Source organism: Rhineura floridana, chromosome 16 (genome assembly GCF_030035675.1).
Source record: "Rhineura floridana isolate rRhiFlo1 chromosome 16, rRhiFlo1.hap2, whole genome shotgun sequence".
Classification (NCBI taxonomy): domain Eukaryota; kingdom Metazoa; phylum Chordata; class Lepidosauria; order Squamata; family Rhineuridae; genus Rhineura; species Rhineura floridana.
Window position 1 is genome coordinate 19,712,738 of NC_084495.1, and position 24,213 is coordinate 19,736,950.

Sequence of the window (24,213 nt, forward strand, 5' to 3'; positions counted from 1 at the left end):
TGGAATAAAGATGTAGTGTGAATGTGGCTGGGGATTGAACCCAGGACCTTCCGCATGCAAAGCATGTGCTCTGCCACTGAGCTACAGCCCTTCCCATGAGCTATGGCCCTTCCCTGTAAACTGAAGCACTAGAGTAGAGTGTGTGGCCAACGAGGGACTTTCCCCAAGTCCATGCGGGCTGGCTGGTGTAGGGTGGGGCTAGAGAGATGGAGTAAGTAAAAAATGTCACACCCTCAGTAGGGGGTGGGGGAATCTGCCATTCAGATTCTCTCAGTTTCTATTTTTCCAATCTTAAATTCAGCTCTTCACATCTCCATATCAGTTTACGATCTTTGGTTTTCAAAAGAAGACCTCATGAAAACTCATCAGCATTTTAGTGCAAATTTCTCAAAATACACAGATTTGCATGCAGTTTTGCCTAATGTATGCATTTTTCCAAAGCAATTATCCCTCTAACATAACGCATTTTTGTTTGTTATTTTTGTTAATATATGTGTGTAGATTTACACTAATAGTCTATGCATGTTTTGTACACGTTACTTGGCTGGAGAACTGCATGGCATGGCTGTGTTTCAATTTGCGTACTGTTTTGGAAAGTGCGAGTTAGCTACGTTTGCCTTTCAATGGGAACTAAATCCAATATCTCCCCTATCCCTAGCCCTCCGAAGAGCTATCGACTCCCAGGATGCAACACCTGGATGGGCCCCCACCTGTGAATGACAGTAAATAAATCCTCTGTGGTTCGGGATGTCACGAACACATCGTCGTCCTCCTCAGTTATCGACTCGGCCGTTTTGTCACTTACAAAGCTTTTCTCGTCGGCCCTTAACTCCATTGAGTTCCCTGAAGAAAAGAAAGCAAGAATCTTGGACAAACGGGTTTCCTGCCAGCAAGATTCTGGGCATGGATGGTAAGCTAGGACAAAAGAAGCACTTCCAAAGGCAGCAAGATGGGGGAACCCAAGTCGAACAAAACCTGTAGGACAGCCTTTCCCAACCAGTGTGCCTCCAGATGTTGTTGGACCACAACTCCCATCTTTCCTGACCATTGGCAATGCTGGCTGAGGCTGATGGGAGTTGTGGTCCAACAACATCTGGAGGCACACTGGTTGGGAAAGGCTGCTGTAGGGCCACAGGTTCCGCATCCGTGCTGTACAAGCAGTCAGCACATGCAATGGAAAGCAAGAGCTAATCCCATTTTAGGAAGCTGCCTTATACAGAGGTCAGACATCTAGCTCAGTACTGTCGCTACACTGACATACAAGCTCTCCAGGGTTCAGGCAGGGATCTCTCCCAGCTTTACTTGGAGATGCTGGGAATCAAACCCAGGACCTTGTACATGCAAAGTAGGTGCTCAGCCTCTGAGCTACGGCCCTCCCCAGTCCGTGTACACTGTGAAAAGGTAAATAAATAAAAAACCCTGGATAATCACAAATCACTCCTTGCACAGAAAAAGGGCCATAGCGCACTGGCAGAGTGCATGCCTTCTACCTAGAAGGTCACAGGTTTAACCCCTGGTATCTGCATCATCAGTGGCTCCCCAACTTTTTTCCTCATGGACCACCTGAACATTCTGAGGTTGTTGCCGGACCACTCTAGGATTGTTCTGCCTGTTGTAGCAACCTAATAGAATTTAAACTGTAATACAGTAATATACCACATAAGAAATATGATGGTTGTGCTGTCTCCCATCTTCAACCACAAATCCACAGACATGCCGCAGACCACCTGAATGGAGCTCGTGGACCACTGGTGGTCCATGGACTAAAGTTTGGGAACCCCTGGCATCTACATCAAAAGAAGAATCAGGTTACAGGGGACGGAAAAAACCATGGCCTGAGACCCCAAAGAGCTGCTGCCAACCAGAGGAGACAACAATGGACTAAATGGACAAGTAGTCTGATCAGATATAAAACAAATCCCTGTGTTCGTAAACGTGTGTAGCTGTGTCACACTGGCCAGGTTCGCATGTCTTGCGAAGTCAAATCTTGGCTTAGCACAAATGCACGAGTGCTCAGGCTCCTAGAGCTCACAGCCACTTTTGTAGGGGCAAAACCAAAACTGCTTGTTTGTCCCATGTCCAGAATGGAAATCAGCCCAACAAATACAACTGGTATTTGCTGCTGTTGTTTTCAGTCTGCATAACTGATCATTTTCCCCCCATTTGCATTGTGTTTCCTTTGCACTGAAATGAATGATGTGGAATCCCGAAATAATTCATTATTGCATAGTAATTCATTATGTAAAATCCTGCCACAGCAGAAAGTGAGCATGAATGACATAGTTTTTGTTGGAAGCCCAAGTGCAGTGGAACAGAAACATGTGATGAACTCAGGACAGAACAGAAATAAGTGCCTTCTTATACCCCTACCGTTCCTGGGCCCTTTTGGTGCTATGCCATGCTAAGCTAAGCCAAGGTTTGGCTCAGTGAGTGGTGTGAATGCAGGCTGATGGTTAAGCTCTAAACACGAGCTGTCACCAAGAACAAACCCTAGTTACGGCTTGTGGTTAGTCTGGAGACAGTTTAACTATAACCCTGGGTTTGGACGACATTCAAAACCAAACCTTGGCTTAGCTCAGCCCAGCGCAGCCCAGCAGCAGAAAGGACCAGGGAGGAGTAAAGCCAACACATTTGTGCTAAGCCATGGTTTAGTGTGATCTGCAAACCAGGCCACTGACTCAGACCACTGAGTCACCCAGCTCAGTTTTGTCTACTCTGAGTGGCAGCAGCTCTCCAGGGTTGTGAGCAAGGATCTGCCCCCATCGCTTGATACTTTTAACTGGAGCTGATGGAGACTGAGCCTGCAGCTTTCTGCGTTCAAAGCAGGTGCTCTTATTATTGTTCCCCTTCAACTACCTTACAGAACTCAGGCAGGAGACCAAAAGGCAGAAACACTTACCTGAAATGTCTCCCCAAGATGCTGCTGCAGCAGTCGGACTGACGCTCCCCTCATTGCCCACAGGGGCTGGCACCTTGCAGGGAGTCAGCTCAGAACAAGCAGAGTCCTCGTCCAGCATAATGACAGGGCTGGCCGCCAACCTTGGATCCCCATGACAGGCCCCTGGGTGGATCGGGGAGGTCACCAGCGGCAGGTAAAGCACACTAGGCTTCTTGGGGACAGGGGGTGGGACTTTGGTTCTGCGGCTCTCTCCCCCAGGGGTTCTCTCTGCCATCAGCTTTGGCTTCAGCTGCTCGTCCTCCTCTAAGCTGTCCACGGAGAGTCGCCGAGCAGCAGAGAAAAACGTCCCCGGGGGGCCCTGTGCGGGAGAGATTGCTGCCACGGGAGAGGGCGGTGCCACAGGGCTCCAGGCATCTGTGTCCCACCGGTGCTCAGGCCTCCGAGTCACCAAGTAAATGTTCTCTACAGGGACCAAGCCCTGAGGTGCCGACGGAGAGGTCGGAGAGCCCACGGGGGACTCCTCTTGGACGGGCGGGGTCTTATGCAAGAGCATCGGCGGTCTCCTGGAAAGGGGTGGTTTCTCTGCCACCGGTGGCCGGATCTTCTTGCCGGGCTCCTCAAGAGGTTCAGGGCTCTCTAGGTTATCCTCGGTCTCGGAGCGGCTGATGGAGCGCAGGCGGACAGAGCGTAGGTCCAGCTGCGTCACCATGGGCATGACGGGCTGCACTGGGCTCAGCTTTGGGCCCAACTTGACCCCAAAGGTGGAGTCAGAGTGGTGTCGGCTTACTTTGGGCTTGGCCTTGAGGGAGATCTTCAGCCCCGAGAGGTCCAGGTGCATCGGCGGAGCAAACGGCAGGTCGAATGACAGCCGTGACTTGGGGCTCCGCTCCATGGGCGAGACTGGAGGCAGCGAGGACTTCCTTTCAGGGACAAGGGGCCTCATCCGCCCGCTCTGGTGTGGGGCGTGCCCCATGACTACAGATGTCGGGATGGTTGGAGTTGGTGTTTCTGACTGACTGGAATAGCCGCTGGAGGGGGACATCACCCCTGCTGGCCGCCCTGGGGAGGAGGTTTTCAAGTTTACCTCAGCAGAGAGCTGGGATGGCGTGGTGGCCCGGGAGACAGAAGGGGAGGGGAGGGACTCGGAGCTACCGCATGCCTTGGAGAGCTCAATCACGGTGGTCCCAGTGGCCGTGCTGGAGCCAGACAGGGAACAGTAGGGGTCACCAGGACTCCACTCTGGCAAGTACCACTGCTGGGGGTATGGCACACCTTCCAGTTCTCTGGTTGTGTCCCTGTGGACTTGGCTGTGGACCTGCACATCAGGCAGCAAACACAGACTTTTTGGTCTCTGACCCTGGGGCAGCACCTCCCCGTCATTGCCCTCTGCTTTGCTCCCTTGGCTGTCCTTGATCAAAGAGACACTGCGGGTCGGTGGGGAGGGCTTCTTTTTGGCCTTCTTGAGAGAGATGCTCTTGGTGCGCTGCCGCCGTTGCTGTGCCTGGGCCTCCTGCTCCACTGCCAGCGAGACATTGTCTGTGCTTGTGCTACCCTCCGAGCTGGCACTGGGATAGCTCAGGCCACAGGTCTCACTGCCCCCGATGTCCATGGAGCACAGGGAGGCCGTGTCCGTGGGGACAGAGAGTGACCTCTCACGGAACTTGCAGGCGATTCGCTCCCTCTCCATTCGGGGGCACTCCTCTTCACTTGGGCTGGCAGGGATCAAATGGGCCTTGACCTCTTTTCCTCCACATCTCAAGCCTCCTTCAGCACTCACAGGAGATTCGGGAGAGGCACAGAATGCCCCAGACCCATTGTTCCCAACTATGTTGTCTTTGCCAATGAAGAAGGAAGCAGGCTGGTCGGAGTCTGGAGTTACCCTCTGGCCGCAGGGAGATGGCTGGGTCCTGCTGTCCGCTGCCAGCTCGCTTTGGCTCGCAGAAGGGCTCATGTAGGCAAAAGATGCTGCACTCCAAGCAGGGGAGAAGACCGAGTCCTCTTTGGGGCCATTGCACGATGGACTGGCATACATCGCCCCGGGGTTCTCTGTGCGGCTGGCTGGCACCTGGCGACACCGTCCCTGCAGAACCCCCCCAAGGTCACTGAAGGTCTTTCTCAGTTGTGGCCGAGCCTGCGGAGACCGGACCTGACGAGTGGAACTCCTACCGTTGGCCACTTCAGAGACAAAATGACAAGAGACGGATTCTGCTATGGTCGCTGGAGGACTGAGGATGGGGCCATTGGTATTGCCTGCAGAAGAGATGAGGGAAAGACAGGAATTAAGCACGGCCTGGAAGATCTCTTGCTTGGCTAAGCCTCAGCAACAAAAAGGCCCTACTCTTGTCTACCAATGCGGCCTTAGATCAGGTGGTTGGGAATCTCGGGCCCAGGGGCTGAATGTGGACCTCCGGGCTTCTCCATCTGGACCTCGGGATTCTCCCTAGGCCACACCCAGCCAAACCTCCTCTCCCCCAGGCCAGGTACAACTGACATTCTGCTTTGCTCACTTACCTGTATTTTGCTTCTGGCCCCACCCACTGCTGGCATGCGGCCTCCAGAAGCTTGCCCAGAAGGGAATGTGGCCCTCGTGCTGAAAAAGGTTTCCCAGCCCTATCTTTGCAATTATACAACCCAGTACAATGTCATTGCCACTTGGGCACCTTCTCCCACCAAAACAAAGACATCCAGGCCTGGCTATACTGTTGCTTCAGAGAGAGAATTGCTCAGCTGGCCCTGGATAGATCTGTAAAGGTGGGGCCATTATTTATCTGCCTCTGCTCATTCAGAGGGGAAATTTCCACAGGTGTTACATCCCCACTGAGGACCCTGCAACATAGTGGGAACTGCTATAATAAAGGGCTTTTCTTGTTTTCTTTCTTTTTAATGTTGAAAGATAAAACTTCAGACCTGTCCCGGGGAGTAAATTCTGCTAGTCAGCCTCACACATGGCTGTTCTGATACTGTGTGCGCCTGGCTACTTCTCTCCCCTCCCTGCCCCCCCCCCAATTTAATGGCCACGTCTGCATCATGCATTTAAAACACTTTTCTACCATGTTAAACAGTCATGGCTTCTCCTCAAGAATCCAGAGTGGTTTAACAATCTGTCGGGAATGCTTTGATTTGGATTCCTGCATTGAGCCTTATAGGCCCCTTCCAACTCTACTATTCTGTGATTCTATGAATCCTTTTTCCCTGGGAATTCTGGGAATTGTAGCTCTGTGAGGATTTCCTAACAACTCTCAGTTCCCAGAATTCTTTAGAGGAAGCCATGACAGTTTAGAGTGGTATGATAGTGTTTAAATGTATGGTTCAGATATGGCCAATATCAGAAGTGGAAACGTAGTGTTTGAGTGCAGGGGGACCTCCCAAAACACATTTCTTCATAATGCCAGAGAAATCTTAGAGAGGATGCTCCCAAGGACAATGGGCTAAAAAAAATGCCCTGGGGAATGAAAGATTCTCAAACAAATTCTTCCAATTCAAATATCGGCTTACAGACATTCAAAATTTCTACATTCTCTCAAATGGAAAGTTTCTGGGTGATATTAAATCACTCTCAAAATGGTAAAAAATGAAACTTGAAAATGGTTTAAATGAAATTGGCCAAATTTTGGGGGTGTATGAAAGTTTTACTTTCCCCCTCTGCCCTCTTGGAAGAGTCCTACAAACCCCAAACCAAACAGACTTCCCTCAAAATCTATTCTTCCCATCCACCAGGGTCAGCAGTGGGTGGAAATAGCTTTGATTCCACAATTGCTTCTAAGAGCCCTTCTACACATCCTTTTTATTGTGGATTCACAATGATTTGTGTTTGGGGAGGTTATACATGATCCCACTTTCAATACAGTTTGCGGCTGCAAATGTTTGTGGACATACTAGTTTGTTTCCTATCAGAGCATGTCCCATAACTTCTTGCTGAAATCCTGACATTTTTCACACCACAAATGTTCTGAGTCCTTTCCCCCCCTTGCTTTTGTTGCTCTATAGCACAAGACTGTCCCTCTGGGTGGCTATTATGCAGCATCATTTGGGAACAGAGCAAGCTGCCTTACACTGAAGCAGATCATTGGTCCACCTAGCTTAGTACTGACTGCACTGACTGGCAGCGGCTCTCCAGGATTTCAGACCGGAGCCTCTCCCAGCCCTACCTGGAGTTGCCGGGAATTGAACCTGGGACCTTCTGCATGCAAGGCAGATACTCTACCACTGAGCTATGGCCCTTCCCCGAAGCACTGCAGAACAGCGAAAAATGCAGAATAATGTGTGGATGTTCCAGTATAAACCCACTACTAATGCGCTGTTATTGCATCAATTACGTGTGGCACAATACACCTGCAAAAACCCCACACTAGTCTGGCAGGGCCTTGAGCCTTCACGCCATTTCCCCTTGACTGCATTGGCAGAGAGCGGCAATGCCACCATTGTCACCTGGGTCTCGCAGGGCGAGGTGAGGGAAGCCGATAACCGTCCGTCTCCGGCGCAGCAAGGACTTGGGGTTCATGGCTGTCTCTGTGTTAAAGAGGGAGTGGCGAGTACTTGCATGCCTAGCAAACGGCTGCCCTGTAGCCAAAACAAAGACACTCAGCAGTCCGGGTGGGCAGTGGGAAAACTCAGAGGAGGCTGTGAGGCGTGGGATGAACAGTGAGCGCAGCTTTACGATGAGATGGCAAATGGTTGCTAATCATGATAGCCCCTAGAAACTGGGCTCTCAGTGATGCGGCTCCAGCTCTCTGGAATCAATTCCTGCTGAAATCAGAGAGGGGCCTAGCGCGAGGATGTTTAGGAACCGCCGGCTGAAGACATTTTTTGTTTAGGAAGGTTCTCCCTGAGGTGTAACCCAGTCATTAAAGAATATCAATTTTATATCTGATGAAGTTGTTTCATAGCTTTTGGAGCTTGTATGGATAGTTTTATTGTTTCTAGAATCTGTTGAATTTATTTTATTGTTTTTACCGCTTGCGTCTGTGTGTTTTATTCTGCTTTATCTTGTACACTCCTTCTTGTACACAAATGGCACTCCTTTGTGCCATCTGTAAAATTTATGTATGTATTTATTATTAACGATAGGAGCAGCTATGCTTCTGAATTCCAGCTGCTGGAAACCACAGAAGGGGAGAGTACTCTTGTACTCAGGTCCTACTTGCAGGTTTCCCATTGGTGAATCGGTTGGCCAGTGTGAGAACAGGATGCTGGACTAGATGGGCCATTAGCTTGATCCAGCAGGCTCTTCTTAGGTTCTTATGGTGGCCACAATGGGCTTTGGGAGTTGAGATGAAGATTTAGTTCAATCTGCATTTTTAAGCAAACCAAATTAGAGTTTGCACAAGACTAACATGCAGATTGGAACACAGTAAATCCTTGTGGTTTCCTCACATCTCCAGACTCTGTGGTTCAGTTCTCAGCATACAAAATGTACTGAAATTGTGTGTAAAAATGTTTATCTCAGGTTAAAATTCAGATTTTAGGGTAGAATACCTTTGAAAATCATGTGGATTTTTGTGTGGTAAAAACAAATAAATCTGCAGATTGATGTGGAAAGAGGACAGAACAGACTAATAGAATGAACAGATGCAGAACGGACACAGACTCTGGAAATGGGGCTGATCCAACCATCCCAACCTGCAGTGACAGCTGGAGGCTCCATGTCAGTGGGGGAGTGGAATCCACTCCAGGTTTCAGCCCAAACTTTCAAGGAGCTGTCCAAGGTGCTGAAATCTATATGGAGCCACCAGCCACCACTGCCAATCTGAATGGAAGTGGGATGGAAAGGGGCTTTAGAGCAGGGAAGAGATTTCGATCTGATGCCACTGGCAACATGGGAAAGGTGGAAGCCAGTAATGGTGGGAATATTCAGGGTTGATCTGAGATGACTCAGATGGGATGGGGCAAAGGTTTGAGGGGCCTTGAATGGGTGGGTTGGAATTGAAGAGGCTCACACCAAAGGAAGGGCACACGAAAGGCTACTGCAGGGGTGGGGAATCTCACACCTGGGGCTTGAATGCAGCCCTCCAGGTCTCTCTGTCTGACCTTCGGGACTCTGCCCAGGTCATATCTCTTCCTGGGCAGTGGTGGCTGTTGGCTCCATGTCAGTGGGGCAGTGGAATCCATTCCGGGGTTTAGTTTGAACTTTCATGGAGATGTCCAAGGTGCCAGACCTATTACTTATTGAATTTCAGCACCTTGGGCAGCTCCTTGAAAGTTTGGACTAAAACTCGGAGCAGATTCCCCTGCCCAACTGACATGGAGCCATCCGTCACCACTCTTCCTGGGCCTACTCCACACTCCAGTGCTTTTGCCCGGCTGGAGTGCGATTCTTTGAACAGTGAGAATGCCTCTTGCTTGACTGGTTGGAGGATGGACAGATGGGTGTGAGGGGTGTCTGCATAGGAACCCCTGAACTTTCGGTGGCTAGAATACAACCTTAGAAAACAACAAAGGGAAGAGTTGCATCCATTGCTCTGGCCACTTTTGCCTCTGGTCACACCTACCACTGGAATGTGGCCCCCAGAAGGTTGCCTACAAAGGAATGTGGCCCTCAGGCTAAAAAATGTTCTTTAAACCTGGTCTAGTGAGGAAGAGTCATCTTGGATTCTAAAGCATGTAAGGAGCCTCCAGGGATACCAAAGGCTCCCTGCTTGAGGGAGTTGCCTTCCATGAGTTAGAAGGGGAAGACCTCAATGATGCAGGGTGGGAAGGGGCAGAGATAGCATGCTCATCCCCGCTGCCTCCATTCCCATGTTTACTTTCCCCTAGCTGTAACACCTGAAGAGGACTTTCAGCATCACACCAAACCATTGCCTGCAATGTGATGGTTAACACCTCACATCATAGTTTTACTTTCCAGAGGTACAGTGGGCAAACCATGGTTCAGAGTGGCTTGTCTGTTTCCATTTTTCATGTGCTCAGCCCTGAGCTTCCAAACATTCACTCTTGTCTCCATGGTTCAGTGCCTAACTGTGGTTTGCTGGACTGCCAAAATTCACAAACCTGTGGCAAACCACAGTTAGGTTTGCAAAGCCAGCTTCACTGTGGTTTGTAAACCAGCTTCAAACCATGGTTGATTATCCTCTTTTGGCAAGCAAGCTGTGGCTTGCAAGCTGGCATATGTCCAAACATTAATGCCAAACTGTGGTTTGGCATTATGCAGCCCACGACTCGCTGTTGAACTCCCTTCCTGCTGAAGCTTAGAACAGAGATGGACGGTACATGGACACCATGCGCTGTGAGAATCAAAGTGACAAAGAGACAGATGTACTGGTTAACTGTGGATGCGTTAGGAAATGTTGATGAGACTAGAATAACATAAGTACATGTGCAAAAAAACCCACCATAAAGCCTCATAGTAAGGAGGGAAATGGCTCTGAGAAGCCTCAGCATGATGGGACACACTACACATGTCACTCCACATGAGTCCCAATGAAACCCCAGTCAGTGCCTGCACTTTTCAGTTTTGCTGGTCCTCTTGCACATCACTCCCTCACCAGCCACCTTGGTGGTCTAAAACTCTCCATCCTGTGCCCCCAAACGACCCAGTGCCATTTGTTCTTATGTGCCTTCAAGTCAATTAGGACTTATAGTGACCCTATGACTCAGTGACCTCCAATAGCATCTGTCGTGAACCGCCCTGTTCAGATCTTGTAAGTTCAGGTCTGTGGCTTCCTTTATGGAATCAATCCATCTCTTGTTTGGCCTTCCTCTTTTTCTACTCCCTTCTGTTTTCCCCAGCATTATTGTCTTTTCTAGTGAATCATGTCTTCTCATTATGTGTCCAAAGTATGATGAAACTGAGGTTATATCATTTTAGCTTCTTGTGATAGTTCTGATTTAATTTGTTCTAACACCCAGTTATTTGTCTTTTTCATGGTCCATGTTTGCGCAAAGCTCTCCTTCAACACCACATTTCAGATTAGTTGATTTTTCTCTTCTCCCCTTTTTTCACTATCCAACTTTCACATCCATACATAGAGATCGGGAATACCACGGTCTGAATGATACTGACTTTAGCGTTCAGTGATCCATCTTTGCATTTGAGGACCTTTTCTAGTTCTCTCATAGCTGCCCTCCCCAGACCTAGCCTTCTCATTTTTTGACTACGGTCTCCATTTTGGTTAATGACTGTGCCAAGGTATTGATAATCCTTGACAAGTTCAGTGTCCTCATTGTCAGCTTTAAAGTTACATGAATCTTCTGTTGTCATTACTTTAGTCTTTTTGACTTTCAGCTGTAGTCCTGCTTTTGTGCTTTCCTCTTTAACTTTCATCAGCATTCGTTTCAAATCATTAATGGTTTCTGCTAGTAGTATGGTATCGTCTGCATATCTTAAATTATTGATATTTCTCACTCCAATTTTCACACCTCCTTCATCTTGGTCCAATCCTGCTTTCCGTATGATATGTTCTGCATATAGATTAAACAAATAGGGTAATAAAATACACCCCTATCTCACACCCTTTCCGATGGGAAACCAATCGGTTTCTCCATATTCTGTCATTACAATAGCCTCTTGTGCAGAGTATAGGTTGCACATCAGGACAATCAGATGCTGTGGCACCCCCATTTCTTTTAAAGCATTCCATAGTTTTTCATGATCTACACAATCAATGGCTTTCCTGTAATATATAAAGCACAGGATGATTTTCTTCTGAAATTCCTTGGTCCGTTCCATTATCCAATGTATGTTTGCAATATGATGTCTGGTACCTCATCCTTTTTTAAATCCAGCTTGGACATCTGGCATTTAACACAAAGAGGAGCGGACATTGGCAGTGTTTGCTTATTTGTCCCACACCAGGAATGGAAATCAATCCAACAAACACGACTGGTATTTGCTGTCGTCGTTGCTCTCAGTCTGCCCACAATATGTAACCAATCACGTTGTTTTCCCTGTTTGCATTGTGTTCCCTTTGCACTGAAACAAATGGGATGGAGTAGCGTAATGATAACATAACTTGCATAATTTCACCATGGGGGACAGTGAGACGAGTGACATAGTTTTCGGCAGAAGACGGAGAACTGCAGTGGAACGGAAACAGCGCTACGTGCAATGAATGCAGAGCAGAATAGAAAACAATGCCATCTTACATCCCTAGCCATATGATAACCCTTCAATGCCCCCTGCCTCCCCACTCACATACACCATCAACCTTACCAGAGACGTTGATAGGGACAATGTTGGCTTGGGTTGAGCAGGGCTGGTGCAACATCTTCTCGTCAAGGGAGGGCAGAGGACCAGCTCGGGTCCAGGCTGTGTGCTTGTCTGGGGTAGCGGGCAAGCTCAGCGAAGACGCCGGGGCTCTCACCCCTAGTGTCGTCGTCTCGTTCTCCTTCACTTGCTGGCCTGCAGGCTGTCAGAAAGCAGGGGTGGGTGGGAAATCAGGGAAATCAGCACAGTGGGTGTGAGTTTAGGAATATATGAAGTCAGAAAAGAGGGCTTTGCCCACTGCAAATCCTTGCTCTGGGAGCTCCCCCTAGCTGAGAGAGACAGAAGGGGATAAAGAGAGAGAGGAGAGGAGGGGGTGGCAGTGAGACAGAGAGAAAAAAGACAGCAATAACAGAGATGAAAAGAGAGAGAAGAAGAGAGAGAAAAGGGGTTGGCTAGCTCACCCACTTTGGGCTTTGCTTCGTCCACTGCTGGTATGTGGCCTCCAAGAGATTACCCCTAAGGGAATGCAACCCTTGACATAAAAACATTACCCACCCCTGATCTAGGATCAGTGTTCCTCAGTCCTTTCCTGCAGCCTCTCCACCCACAAGCATGCACCTTGTGCAGCTGTTCCACGTAAGGGACCACGGGTCTTGAGCCAGAGACTGGCCAGACTCAAAGCAGTTGTGCTCTTTGCAAATCTGCATCACTTACTATAAACCGCCCAGAGAGCTTCGGCTATGGGGCGGTATATAAATAAATAAATAAATTTATTCAGCAGTTGGGAAGGGTCAGAAAGCTCCATTGCAGCCTTCCCCCAAATCCCTCCATGGCCTTAGGACACACAGTTTAGATCCCCCCGCTTCCCAGTTTGCTAGGTGCTGGCCATATGCTTTCAAGCCTATCTACAGAACTAGAAAGTCGGTATAAACAAATTTGGGGTTGAAGGATTCTCTGCCTGGTGCCCCATAACCAACTTCTGTACCTGCACAGTGCAAATGCAGGACAAGCCTAGCTCCAGTTTTTTGGCGGGGGGCTGGACAGTGACTGCTGGTGGGCCTCTTCCTCTCCTGGTGGCCCCCTTTGCACTTACCTGGCAGTGGTGGGAGACAGCTGCACTCTGATCAATGCTACAAGTAGCATCGGGTGGCTGAATCAAGTTGAGTTTGTATTTTTCTTCAATGTACTGGAGTAATGGAGACCTAGCTGCCCAGCATTACTCAGAGCACCAGGATGGAGTTTTAAAAAATAATTTAAAAAGAGGGAGTGCTCAGGGCTGGGGTTAGCACTGGACCCTGCTGGAGCCCTGACAACTGCCCAAGAATGCCAGGTGCTGGTGCCAGCCTTGATTCAGAATATGCCTTTTGATATCATCACCAGCTGACCACAGACTATCCATCCCCTACCCCAGAGGTGGCCTCCATGGTGCCCTCCAAATCTTGTTGGACTACATCTCACATCTGCTCCAGTCAGGATGGTCAATGGTTGGGGATGATGGGAATTGCAGTCCGCAACATCTGGAGTTTTGATATCATAATGAAAAATCTATGGTGTGGCCACATTTGAAATACTGTGGTCGCCTCACCTCAAAAAGGATATTGTAGAGTTGGTTCACAAAGGGCAACCAGAATGATCAAGGGGATGGAGCAACTCCCTTATGAGGAAAGCTTGCAGCATTTGGGGCTTTCAGGTTAGAGAAAAGATGAGTCAGAGGTAACGTGACAGAAGTGCATAAAATTATGCATGGCATGGAAAAAGTGGCTAGAGACAGGTTTTTCTCTCTCTCTCAAACCATAGATCAATGAAGCTGAATGTTGGAAGATTCAGTACAGACAAAAGAAATTACTTCTTCACACAGTGGATAGTTAAACTATGGAATTCGCTCCTACAAGAGGCAGTGATGGCCACCAACTTGGATGGCTTTAAAAGAAGATTAGACAAATTCATTGCGGAGAAGGCCATAAATAGCTACTAGCCATGATGGCTATGCTCTGCCCCATAGTGAGATGCAGTAGGCTTCAGAAATCCAGTTGCTGGAAGCCGCAGGAGGGGAGAGCACTCTTGCACTCAGGTCCTGCTTGCGGGCTTCCTATGGGCAACTGGTTGGCCACTGTGAGAACAGGATGCTAAACGAGATGGGCCACTGGCCTGATCCAAAAGGATCCCCTTATGAGACCATCACATTAGCCACCCTTGCCCCACCCAAGTTGCTCAGAGGGCACTAGCAGGAAGCTCTTATCTTCTATCAGGATCCCGCAGCCAGACACCAATTCCCTACTTCATGCACCCTCAGGGCCACTATTCTGAAGAAGAGATTTCAGGGCTGGGATTCTCATATACTGCCAGAGACCAAAACCCCTCCTGGTCTTGGATGGCAGGCGACTGTGGACAGCCAATCTGATGCAGCTTCCTCTATTACTAAAAAGCCTCCAAACCCAGTGCCTTCCAGCATCCTTTATGCTTCCTGATTTGCTATCCTACTGTCTCCTCATCTCACCTCTTAACCTGGGGGTGGGGGGTGACCTCAGGCCCTGGGGGCCAAATGCAGCCCTCCAGGCCTCTGCATATGGCCCTCGGAACTCTTCCTAGGACACCCCCCTCTCCCCAGGACACTCTCTCTCCCGGCCATGTTTCATGCCCTCCTCCAGTGTTTGTGGCTGTCTGGAATGGGTCCTTGAACTCTCATCACGTCTCATGCTTGCCTGGATAGAGGGCAAAGAGGGGTGTGCGAGTGCATGTGGAAACCAACCTACTGTACAAAGGTAAAAAAATTACATTCGTTGCTTTCCCCACTTTTGCCTCTTGCCTCACCCATGCCTGGCATGTGGCCCCAGAAGGGTGACCAGAAGGGAATACGGCCCTCGGGCTGAAAGAGGCTCCCTATCCTTATTCTAAGCCATGGGATGGTAGAACTTGCCTAGGTGCCCGGCAGAATTTGGACCGAAAAATTCCCTTCCTTCTCTGGTGCAACACTGAGATGTTCAGCAGACTCACCATGAACACAAACTCCAGGCGTTTGGTGGGTACTGGGGGCCGGGGGCTACAGTCACGGGGCCGGTCGGCGGAGAGGGGACTGGCATAGCGGAAGGTCTGGCCGCTGGCGGCTTCTGAGTAGGGCTCCTCATACTCCTCTGGAAGGAACGGAGCAAGGAAAGAAAGCAGCTCAGTCATCATTCCATCTCCTTCCCCACCTACATGGCAAGCAGGGGCGCCCAGATTTCCATTTGCCCAGATTTACATTTTTCTTAACACTCCCAATTACAGAGGCTGCAAGATTCCAGGAGTGGGAAGGGACCCAGCATATAAAAGTGCAATTTCATAAGCAGTATTAGGAAAATGTTGGATTGCAAAAATGTGTGCAGTTTTTCACCTCTAGTCTCCAAACCCCAGAGAGAAACCCCAGAGAGATTGATGGTATAGCCTACGCTTTATTTGCACGGTTTATTTGCATGGTGGTTTCTTTTTTATGTTTCCATACTCGAAAAAGAACATATATTTGGGGGCATGGAATCAAACCTGTGTTAGAAATGAAGGCACTCCTGTCTTTCCTACTGCCTTTTCCCTTGGGGCGGCGGAGGGGGGGGCATGCAACTGTGCAGTGACACTTGTGCTAAAACTCTTTTTTTCTCAATTCCTGAAACAGCTTCAAAATGAACCAGGCAGTCTTCCTCCATTGTCTGAATATGGAGAAAAAACCCTAGAGCAGGGCTCAGGCCCGGTGCCAGCAGCCATCCACGTTGGGCACTGGCCAAGGGCCCCTGCAGCTGAGAGGGGGCCCTGCTGCTGGGGCTGGGTGGGTGTAGCTCCTGCTCCATGATCTGCCCCAGGACCTAATGCAGGCATGGACTGTAGAGCGGTTATCACCCTCCCAGGCAACACCCCCCACTGGCTGGCTGCGCCACTTCCCACATTGCCACATTGATGCATCAGTGTCCTAGTGTTCTGCATGGCATGCTTGCCATTACCCAAGATGGAAGAGGGGGTGTCAACATGCCCCCCCCATCTTGGGTGATGGCAGGTGTGCACGCACAATGTGTAAGCGCACTGACGCGGCCAACTTATTTGAGCCTGTAGCTGTGGAGGCAGTAGTGCCACCACATTGCTGCCACCGCTGCCACCCTCGAGGGCCCGCTGTAGTCTGGTGTCCAAGGGTCTACTGCAGTCTGGTGGAGGCCCTTGCAGGGCTCCCAAACTGTGCTCCATGGACCACCAGTGGTCTGTGAGCTTCATTCAGGTGGTCCACAGCATGTCTTCGTACAATATTCATGTTGATTTTGAATTGCATTTTGATTGCTGCTTCTATTTCTCGTCAGTAGCGTAGTGGGAAATTTGGAAGTGCAGGGTCCCTTCATGATAGTCGTGCCATGCCCCCAGGATTCACTGCCTCTTCTGCGATGACAGAATTATAGAACCAGAGCAAAACTGCTGTGTGCGTAGGCTTCCCCCCACTCAGTCTCTCTCTCTGGGAGCCAAACACTGCCAGAAACGTTTTGATTTTAAGAATTCTGAAATGAAGCCAGATGTGGGACCAGGAGTTAGGAGACCAAGGTACTTTGCCATGAAGCTCACTTCTTACTTACCCTAGGAGCCAATCAGCATGAAAGGAGAGGTATGTGTTAGCTACTGAGAAGTCTTCTCAATGAGTGATTCAGCTCCTTTTACTCTGATTGGCTCCAATCAGCACAATAAGGACAAGCAAGCATGCACTTACAATATAGCATATAAAACAATTACACATATAAAAAAATTAAAATTAATTATAAATATAAAAACAGTTTAAAACAACGAGGCGTACATAGGATCTATTCAGATCCAGGACAGACACCAACTTGGATAAAGATTTTAGAAGGTTTGTTGAAAGAGGAATGTGTTTAGCAGACGCCAGAAAGATAACAGAGAAGGCGCCTGCCTGATATGCAACAGAAGGGAGTTCATTTTTCAGTAGAGTAGGGTAGGACTTGTCTTTTCTATAACGCTGCAGGATGTGCACTTTTGGTAAATAACGTTGCAGTGTTCATCTTTTACTGGGTGAGGTAGGATTCGTCCTTTTATAATATTGCATAATGAAGTTTTTTGTAAATGTTTTTTCTGTTGATGCCGTTTTAAATCTTTATTTTTGTACTTTTTTAAGGTGGTAACTCTCTTTGAGACATTTTATGCAGTAAGGGATGAATTAAACATAATGAATGAATGAATGAATAAATGGAGACTTACATTTTTTAAAAAATGAAAGCTTAGAGGATTGTAGCAACGTAGCAGTAAGTAACTCATTCTGTTAGTGCAAGGATTTACACTTATGCAACAGAGCTTCCCCTCTCCTCCCCCCATGTACCCCTAAATCTGTTCTGGGGGTTCCCCCATTTCTCTGCAGTAGATTTGGGGAGAGTGTAGGGTACACGTAGGAGGAGAAGATGGGGAAAGTTTATTGATTGATTGATTGATATCCCACCCTTCCTCCCAGCAGCAGCCCAGGGTGGCAAAAGTTCTGTTGCACAAGCATCAATCCTTGCACTAAAGAAATGAGTGCATGGGTACACCGCTTATCAACTGGCCTCACCTTGCTGGCTTTGCACCACCTACCCCTCTCTACTGGGGCCTGGCCAATCCAGAGACTTCACCCTCTCTGCCAATTGCAAGGGCTGATGTCTGCATTCTCTGTGCCCAAAGAGGGATCTGAGTTCTGGGCAGATTCTTCTGCAGGAGGTCAGCCAGCTGTTTCCCAAGCCCAGACTCCATTGTGTCTAGCTGGAGCTGAGACCTCCAAGTCAGAGACACAAGCCTACTGAGGACTCTCCTACCTCCCCACACTCCCAGTTTCCCCCAAATACCTTGCAGCAAGCTCTGGAGATTAAGTTCAGCTTCATGGTGCAGTTCCTCCACCCCAACAGGCCGGGCCAAGAAGATATTCACAGGCTGATGCCATAGGAGCTTGGGAGGAGTGGGTTTCTTGACATCCAGGTCTACGTTAGAGGTGGCTAGGGGAAACAAACAAACAAGTATGTCAGGCAGGGATTCTAGAGACACAAAGAGGTCTTACGGCCTGCCCACAACTATACACTCAAACCAGTTTCAAACCTGTTTTGCCACTACAGCTCCAATGTTCTGCTTTCTGCAGTAATCTAGATGCCTCTGAGATACCCACAAGCCAGATATAAGGAGAATGGCTGTCTCCCAGTGAAGACTGGTGGCTCCGATGTTGGTGGGGCAGAGATTCTGCTCCAGATTTTAGTCTGAACTTTCAAGGAGATGTCCAAGGTGCTGAACATATTTTGGGAATAAGTTTCAGCACTTTTGACAGCTCCTTGAAAGTTAAGACTAAAACCCAGAGCAGATTCACTGCCCCACAAAAATTGGAGCCACCAGCCTCTTCCACTGTTTTTCTCTTACAACTAATATTTCAACCCATGCTGCCTCTGATTCTGGACATTGCATATAGCCATCATGACTAGCTGCTGTGGACAGCCTTATCCTCCATCAATTTGTGTAATCCCCTTTTACAGCCATCCAAGAGAGTGGCGATTACTACATCTTGTGGTAGTAGATTCCATCATTTGTCCTCATTTATTTATTTATCTATTTATTTATGTATCTATAAAAGTATTTCTGTACTACAACATTAAAACATGGAATATCTTTACAAACAATGCAGATAATCTTTAAGGTGGTTTGCTAATAAACAAATAATTAAACAGCTACAAAGGCCTGTTAGCATAAAAAGGTCTTCAAGAGACACCTGAAAGTCAAAAGCAAAGATTCCTGCTGAATGTCTGCCACAGCATGGGATCAACAACACTAAATGCCTGGCTTCTCATTGAGGCCAATTGGGCCTCTCTAACACAACTAACAGTGCTCCTCTGGATGATCTCAGAGGTCAGGCTGGAACATAAGGGCTCAGGTGGTCCTTCAGCAATCCTGCACCCAAATTGCTCAGGGCTTTGGATATCAACACAAGAACCTTGAACATGGCCTGGTAAGACATGGGCAGGCAGTGCAGATGTTCTGTCTGTCTTGAATCTCCTACCCTTCAACTTCACTGGATGTCCCCACATCCTAGTATTATGAGAGAGAGAAACAGGACTTCCCGGAAGGAGTGCTGGCTGGTGGTTGTCTCTGAGGGAGCTCTGCCTCAGAGGAAGCTTTTTTCAGGTTAAAAGCCAGCCAAGAGGAATCTTGGACTGGCTTAAATGTTCTCCAAGGTATAGGAGAACCGATCAGATTTTCCACAAGACTTCGTTGAGCTGTCGGCGGCTGGAATTGATCAGGAAATCCCTGAGATAAGAAGGCATGCCGATCGGCTGAAGACGGAGTCAGGATTTCCACGCAAGCTGTACTGGAAAAAAGCGAAGCGTTTTTTTTTCTTCTTCTTAAAAAAAACGTTCTTAACCAGCGAGCCTACTTCTGTCTAAATCTTATCATTTGGCTTAAATTACTACAATAAAAGGGATTTGTTTACGAATCAGCAACTGAGAAACCTGGGTGAGTCATACTTTTTCTCTTTTAAATATAATTAAGGAAGAAAGAAAATGTAAACAACTTATATACTTTTTTTACGACAAAAAGCTGGCCTGAATTTGGAGTTTTAAAGTTTAAAAACGGATGAGAGGTAATTATTATATTTTGGACTATTTTTCTCTTTGGACTATTTCTTTTTGGACGAATCTGCTGCTCGTATATGTTACTAATTGTTTGGTGTTGGCAACCAGAATTGTTTTGCATTCTTGGATGTAGATAAGAACTGTGCTGTGCTGGCTGGACTTTAATAACAGGCCTGGAATATTAACTTTTTTGTTGGTGGAGGAAAAAAAAAAGAAATAGACTGCCTCTAGGTTTTGGAACAGTGATTAATATCAGAAATTAAAGGCTTTTCTTGAAAATGACAACTAAAAAAGCAACTAAGACCCAGGAGCGAAGAAGAAGTTCTACTGATCCACGGGAAGGAGTTATACCCCCAGATATGTTTCAAAAAATAATGGAAGGGATTAATGATATAAAACAGGAAATGAAAACTGAATTGACAGATATAAAAGACTATATTAAAACACAAGTGGATGAGATTAAAGGGACAATTGGGCAAATAAAGGAGGATGCAAAAAACACTAAAGAAAAGGTACAAATCTTGGAGAATAGAACAGATATATTAAATCTGGAATTAGAAAAAAACTTGGACTATATGGCTGTGACTGAAATGAAAAACAAAGAACATTGTTTGAGATTCCGTGCAATTCCTGAGGAAACAGGTGAAGACATCAGAGATAAAATTGTTAATGCTCTAGTAAAATTTCTGGATTTGAATGAAGATCGGATGGAATTTGAAATAGATAAAGTGTATAGAATTAATTCCAGATATGCAACAATGAATAAAATTCCAAGAGATGTGCTTGTTCATTTTATAAAGAAGACGACCAGAGATATGGTATTACAGCAACACTTTAAAAATACCTTTAAAATTGATGGTAAGGAGATACTGGTGATGAAAGAAATTCCTATTAGACTTTTACGTAAGAGAAAAGAATATGCTTTCCTTACAGAGAAACTTAAGCAACGCAAAATTCAATTTAGATGGGATGTTCCAGAAGGAGTGATCTTTACATTCAGACAACAGAAATATAGATTGAATACTGTTCAAAAAGCAAGGGACTTCTTGAGAAAAGCTTCAAAAGATATGGATGAAGATAAACTCAAAGATATGGATATAATTCCTGGGGAACAAAGTCAACAAAGATATGCAGAGGAAGGGAAGGAAGATGATGGATTAAAAGGAGCATCAGGCACATTTTAAAATACACGCTTAAAGATGGATTACAAATATCTAACTTGGAATATAAATGGAGCTAATACGGCGCAGAAGAGAAAGAAAGTGTTTCACTATTTGAAAAAATTAAAATTGGATATAATTTGTTTACAAGAAACTCATATTAAGAAGAAAGATTCCAAATATTTGATTTGTAAAAATTTGGGTGAAGAATTTATTTCGGCTGGACCAAAAAAAAAAAATGGAGTTGTTCTCTACATTAACCCACAATTGCTTCCTAAATTGGTATTACTGGATGATAGTGGTAGATTTGTGGGGGTTGAAATTACTCTACAGGGTACAAACATTTTGATAGTGGGTATCTATGCCCCCAATGAAGATAAAACAAGGTTTTACACAGGACTTATGGAAAAATTGTCAGAGTTTTCATATGACCATTGGTGCGTTATGGGTGATTGGAATGGGGTAATCACACCAAAAATTGATAGGCTTTCTGAAAAAAATATCAAAGAGACACAGGGTAAATTACCGAAGATTTGCTTTGAACTGATGGAACATTTAGAATTGGTGGATACCTGGAGATATATAAATGATAATGCAAAGGAATTTACTTATTTTTCAGAAAGACACAAAACATTCTCGAGGATTGATATGATCTGGATGTCTAAAATTTTAGCGAAGGACACTTTTAAAATGGATATATTACCAAAAACTTTTTCGGATCATAACCCTGTGATATTAACTTTAAAAAAGAAAAATCTTGGATTTAGATGGAGACTAAATGAATCTCTATTACAGAATGACAAAGTAGTACAAGAATGTAAGAAGAAATTAAAAGAGTTTTTTGAACATAATTTACATAAAGGAACAAGTGAAAATATCGTTTGGGATACAAGTAAGGCATTTATGAGGGGATATCTTATTAAATGTAACTCTGAATTAAAAAAAAAGAAACAACAGAAAATGCAATTAATTTTGGAAGAAATAAAACAAAAAGAGGAAGAATTGAAAAAGAATCCAACTAAAGTTTCTATTGTAAATCAAATCAAAATGTTACAGAAGCAAGTATCAATGCTGACAGTTAGAGAAATTGAAAGAAAACTAAATTTTGCTAAACAAAGGACTTTTGAATTTGCAAATAAACCTGGGAAATGGTTAGCATATAAATTAAGAAAAGAATGTCAAAAAAATATCATTTTAAAGATACAAGAAGGAGATGAGACGTTGACAGATAATGTAAAAATTAAAAAGATTTTTCATCAATATTATTCAACATGGTACAAATGTCAGGAAATTCCATCTGAAAAAATAGAAGAGTATATATCTAAACAGAATTTGCCTAAAATTACAGACTTTCAGAGACAAGCTATTAATGGCCCTATTACGTTAAGAGAGATATCTGAAGCTATAAACAAAATTAAATTAGGAAAGGCACCAGGACCAGATGGGTTATCTGCAATGTATTATAAATGTTTGGAGGAAGAACTCTTACTACCTTTACAGTCTACAATGAATCTTATTCTGCAAGAGGGAAAGATACCGGATAGTTGGAAAAATGCTAATATAACATTAATACCTAAAGAGGAGCAAGATTTAACTAAAACAAAAAATTATCGACCAATATCTCTATTGAATAATGACTATAAAATTTTTACAATGATCTTGGCAGAAAGATTGAAAATAATATTGCAACAATTTATTCAGGAAGATCAATCAGGGTTTTTACCTAAAAGACAATTACATGACAACATCAGAAATGTCTTGAATGTCTTGGAATATTTAGAACAACGAAATGATAAACAAGCAGCTTTGATTTTTTTAGATGCTGAAAAAGCATTTGATAATTTGAATTGGAAATTTATGTTTCAGGTTTTGGAGCAAATGGATTTTGGAGACAATTTTATAAAATGGATTAGATCGATTTATACATCTCAGAAGGCTCAGATAATTGTTAACGGAGATTTAACGGATTCATGTGAAATACAAAAGGGTACAAGACAGGGATGTCCTTTATCTCCTCTTTTATTTATTCTGGTCTTAGAAGTGCTGCTTAGAGATATAAGGCAAGATAAAAGAATTTCGGGATTAAAGATAAAAAAAGAAGAATATAAATTGAGAGCATTTGCTGATGATTTGATAATTGTACTAGAAAATCCTTTGGAAGGAATTAATGTATTGATGGACAAATTAAAAGAATTTGGACCGTTAGCAGGATTTAAGATCAACAATCAAAAAACAAAGATGTTGGTGAAAAATTTAACTTTAAGGGAACAGAAAGAGTTAATGGACAAGCCAGATTTTACAATAGAGAAAAAGTTGAAATATTTAGGTATCATTATGACAAATAAAAATTCAAAGTTGTTTCATAATAATTATGAAAAATTATGGACAGAGATAAAGAAAGACTTGCTAAGATGGGATAAACTACAACTGTCATTAATGGGTAGAATATCTGTGATAAAAATGAATGTATTACCGAGAATGATGTTTTTGTTTCAAACAATACCTGTAATATCCTCTGATTTACCTTTTAAACAATGGCAAAAAGATATCTCTAAATTTGTATGGCAAGGAAAAAAACCAAGAGTCAAATTTAAATTACTACAAGATGCCAAAGAAAGAGGAGGACTGGGATTACCAAATCTGAGACTTTATTTTGCTGCCTGCTGTCTAGTCTGGATAAAGGAATGGATCTTATTGAGGAATAAAAGACTATTGGATTTGGAGGGCCATAATTTGAAGTGGGGATGGCATGGATATCTATGGTATGACAAAGTAAAAGTAAATGTAGACTTTAACAATCATTTTATAAGACGTCCTCTGTTGAAAATATGGAATAGATATAAGCCAAGGTTTTATTCGAAAATACCATTATGTGTCTCAAGTCAAGAAGCGTTTTATAGAAGAGAAATGGCTGGAAAAGAGAAATGGTTAACTTATCAAGAACTATTAGAAAATGTACATGGAGAATATACAATGAAAGAGAGAGAACAACTGACAAAGGAAGGATATAGTTTTCAATGGTTTGCCTATTTACAATTGTTAGAAAGATATAAAATGGACAAGAAAATGTATGGGTTTGAAATAAGTAAATCTGATTTTGAAATAGGACTGTGTACAAATGATGAAAATATAATTGCGAAAATGTATAAACTCTTATTGAAAATGGATATGGAGGAAGAACAAGTAAAAGAGTGTATGGTAAAGTGGGCAAAAAATTTTGGTTATAATATACAAATGGATCAATGGGAAAATATGTGGAAAAAAGGTTTGAAATTTACACTATGCTATAATCTTAAAGAAAATTTTTATAAAATGATGTACCGTTGGTACATGACTCCAGAAAAGTTGTCAAGAATGTATAGTAATGTTTCTAATGTTTGTTGGAAATGTAAACAACAAGAAGGATCATTTTATCAT

General features: G+C 45.1%; 1 protein-coding gene across 7 annotated transcripts in view; it reads right to left on the minus strand.

Moving 5' to 3' along the window:
* Nucleotides 1–24,213, minus strand: part of NHSL2 (NHS like 2) — a 100,145-nt gene that overhangs the window by 10,201 nt on the left and 65,731 nt on the right. For 2 of the 7 annotated variants that reach the window (XM_061598235.1, XM_061598234.1), the window contains exons 2-7: nucleotides 17,870–18,016; nucleotides 15,036–15,170; nucleotides 12,048–12,243; nucleotides 7,328–7,459; nucleotides 2,900–5,149; nucleotides 711–843 (exon numbers count right to left, since the gene is read on the minus strand). In XM_061598235.1, the coding sequence (XP_061454219.1) occupies nucleotides 711–843; nucleotides 2,900–5,149; nucleotides 7,328–7,459; nucleotides 12,048–12,243; nucleotides 15,036–15,170; nucleotides 17,870–17,905 (2,882 nt within the window). In that variant the 5' untranslated portion in view covers nucleotides 17,906–18,016. Of the gene's footprint in view, nucleotides 1–710; nucleotides 844–2,899; nucleotides 5,150–7,327; nucleotides 7,460–12,047; nucleotides 12,244–15,035; nucleotides 15,173–17,869; nucleotides 18,017–19,062; nucleotides 19,110–24,213 lie in introns of those variants that run through there. The other 5 variants (XM_061598229.1, XM_061598231.1, XM_061598230.1 and 2 more) reach the window with 4 other exon arrangements.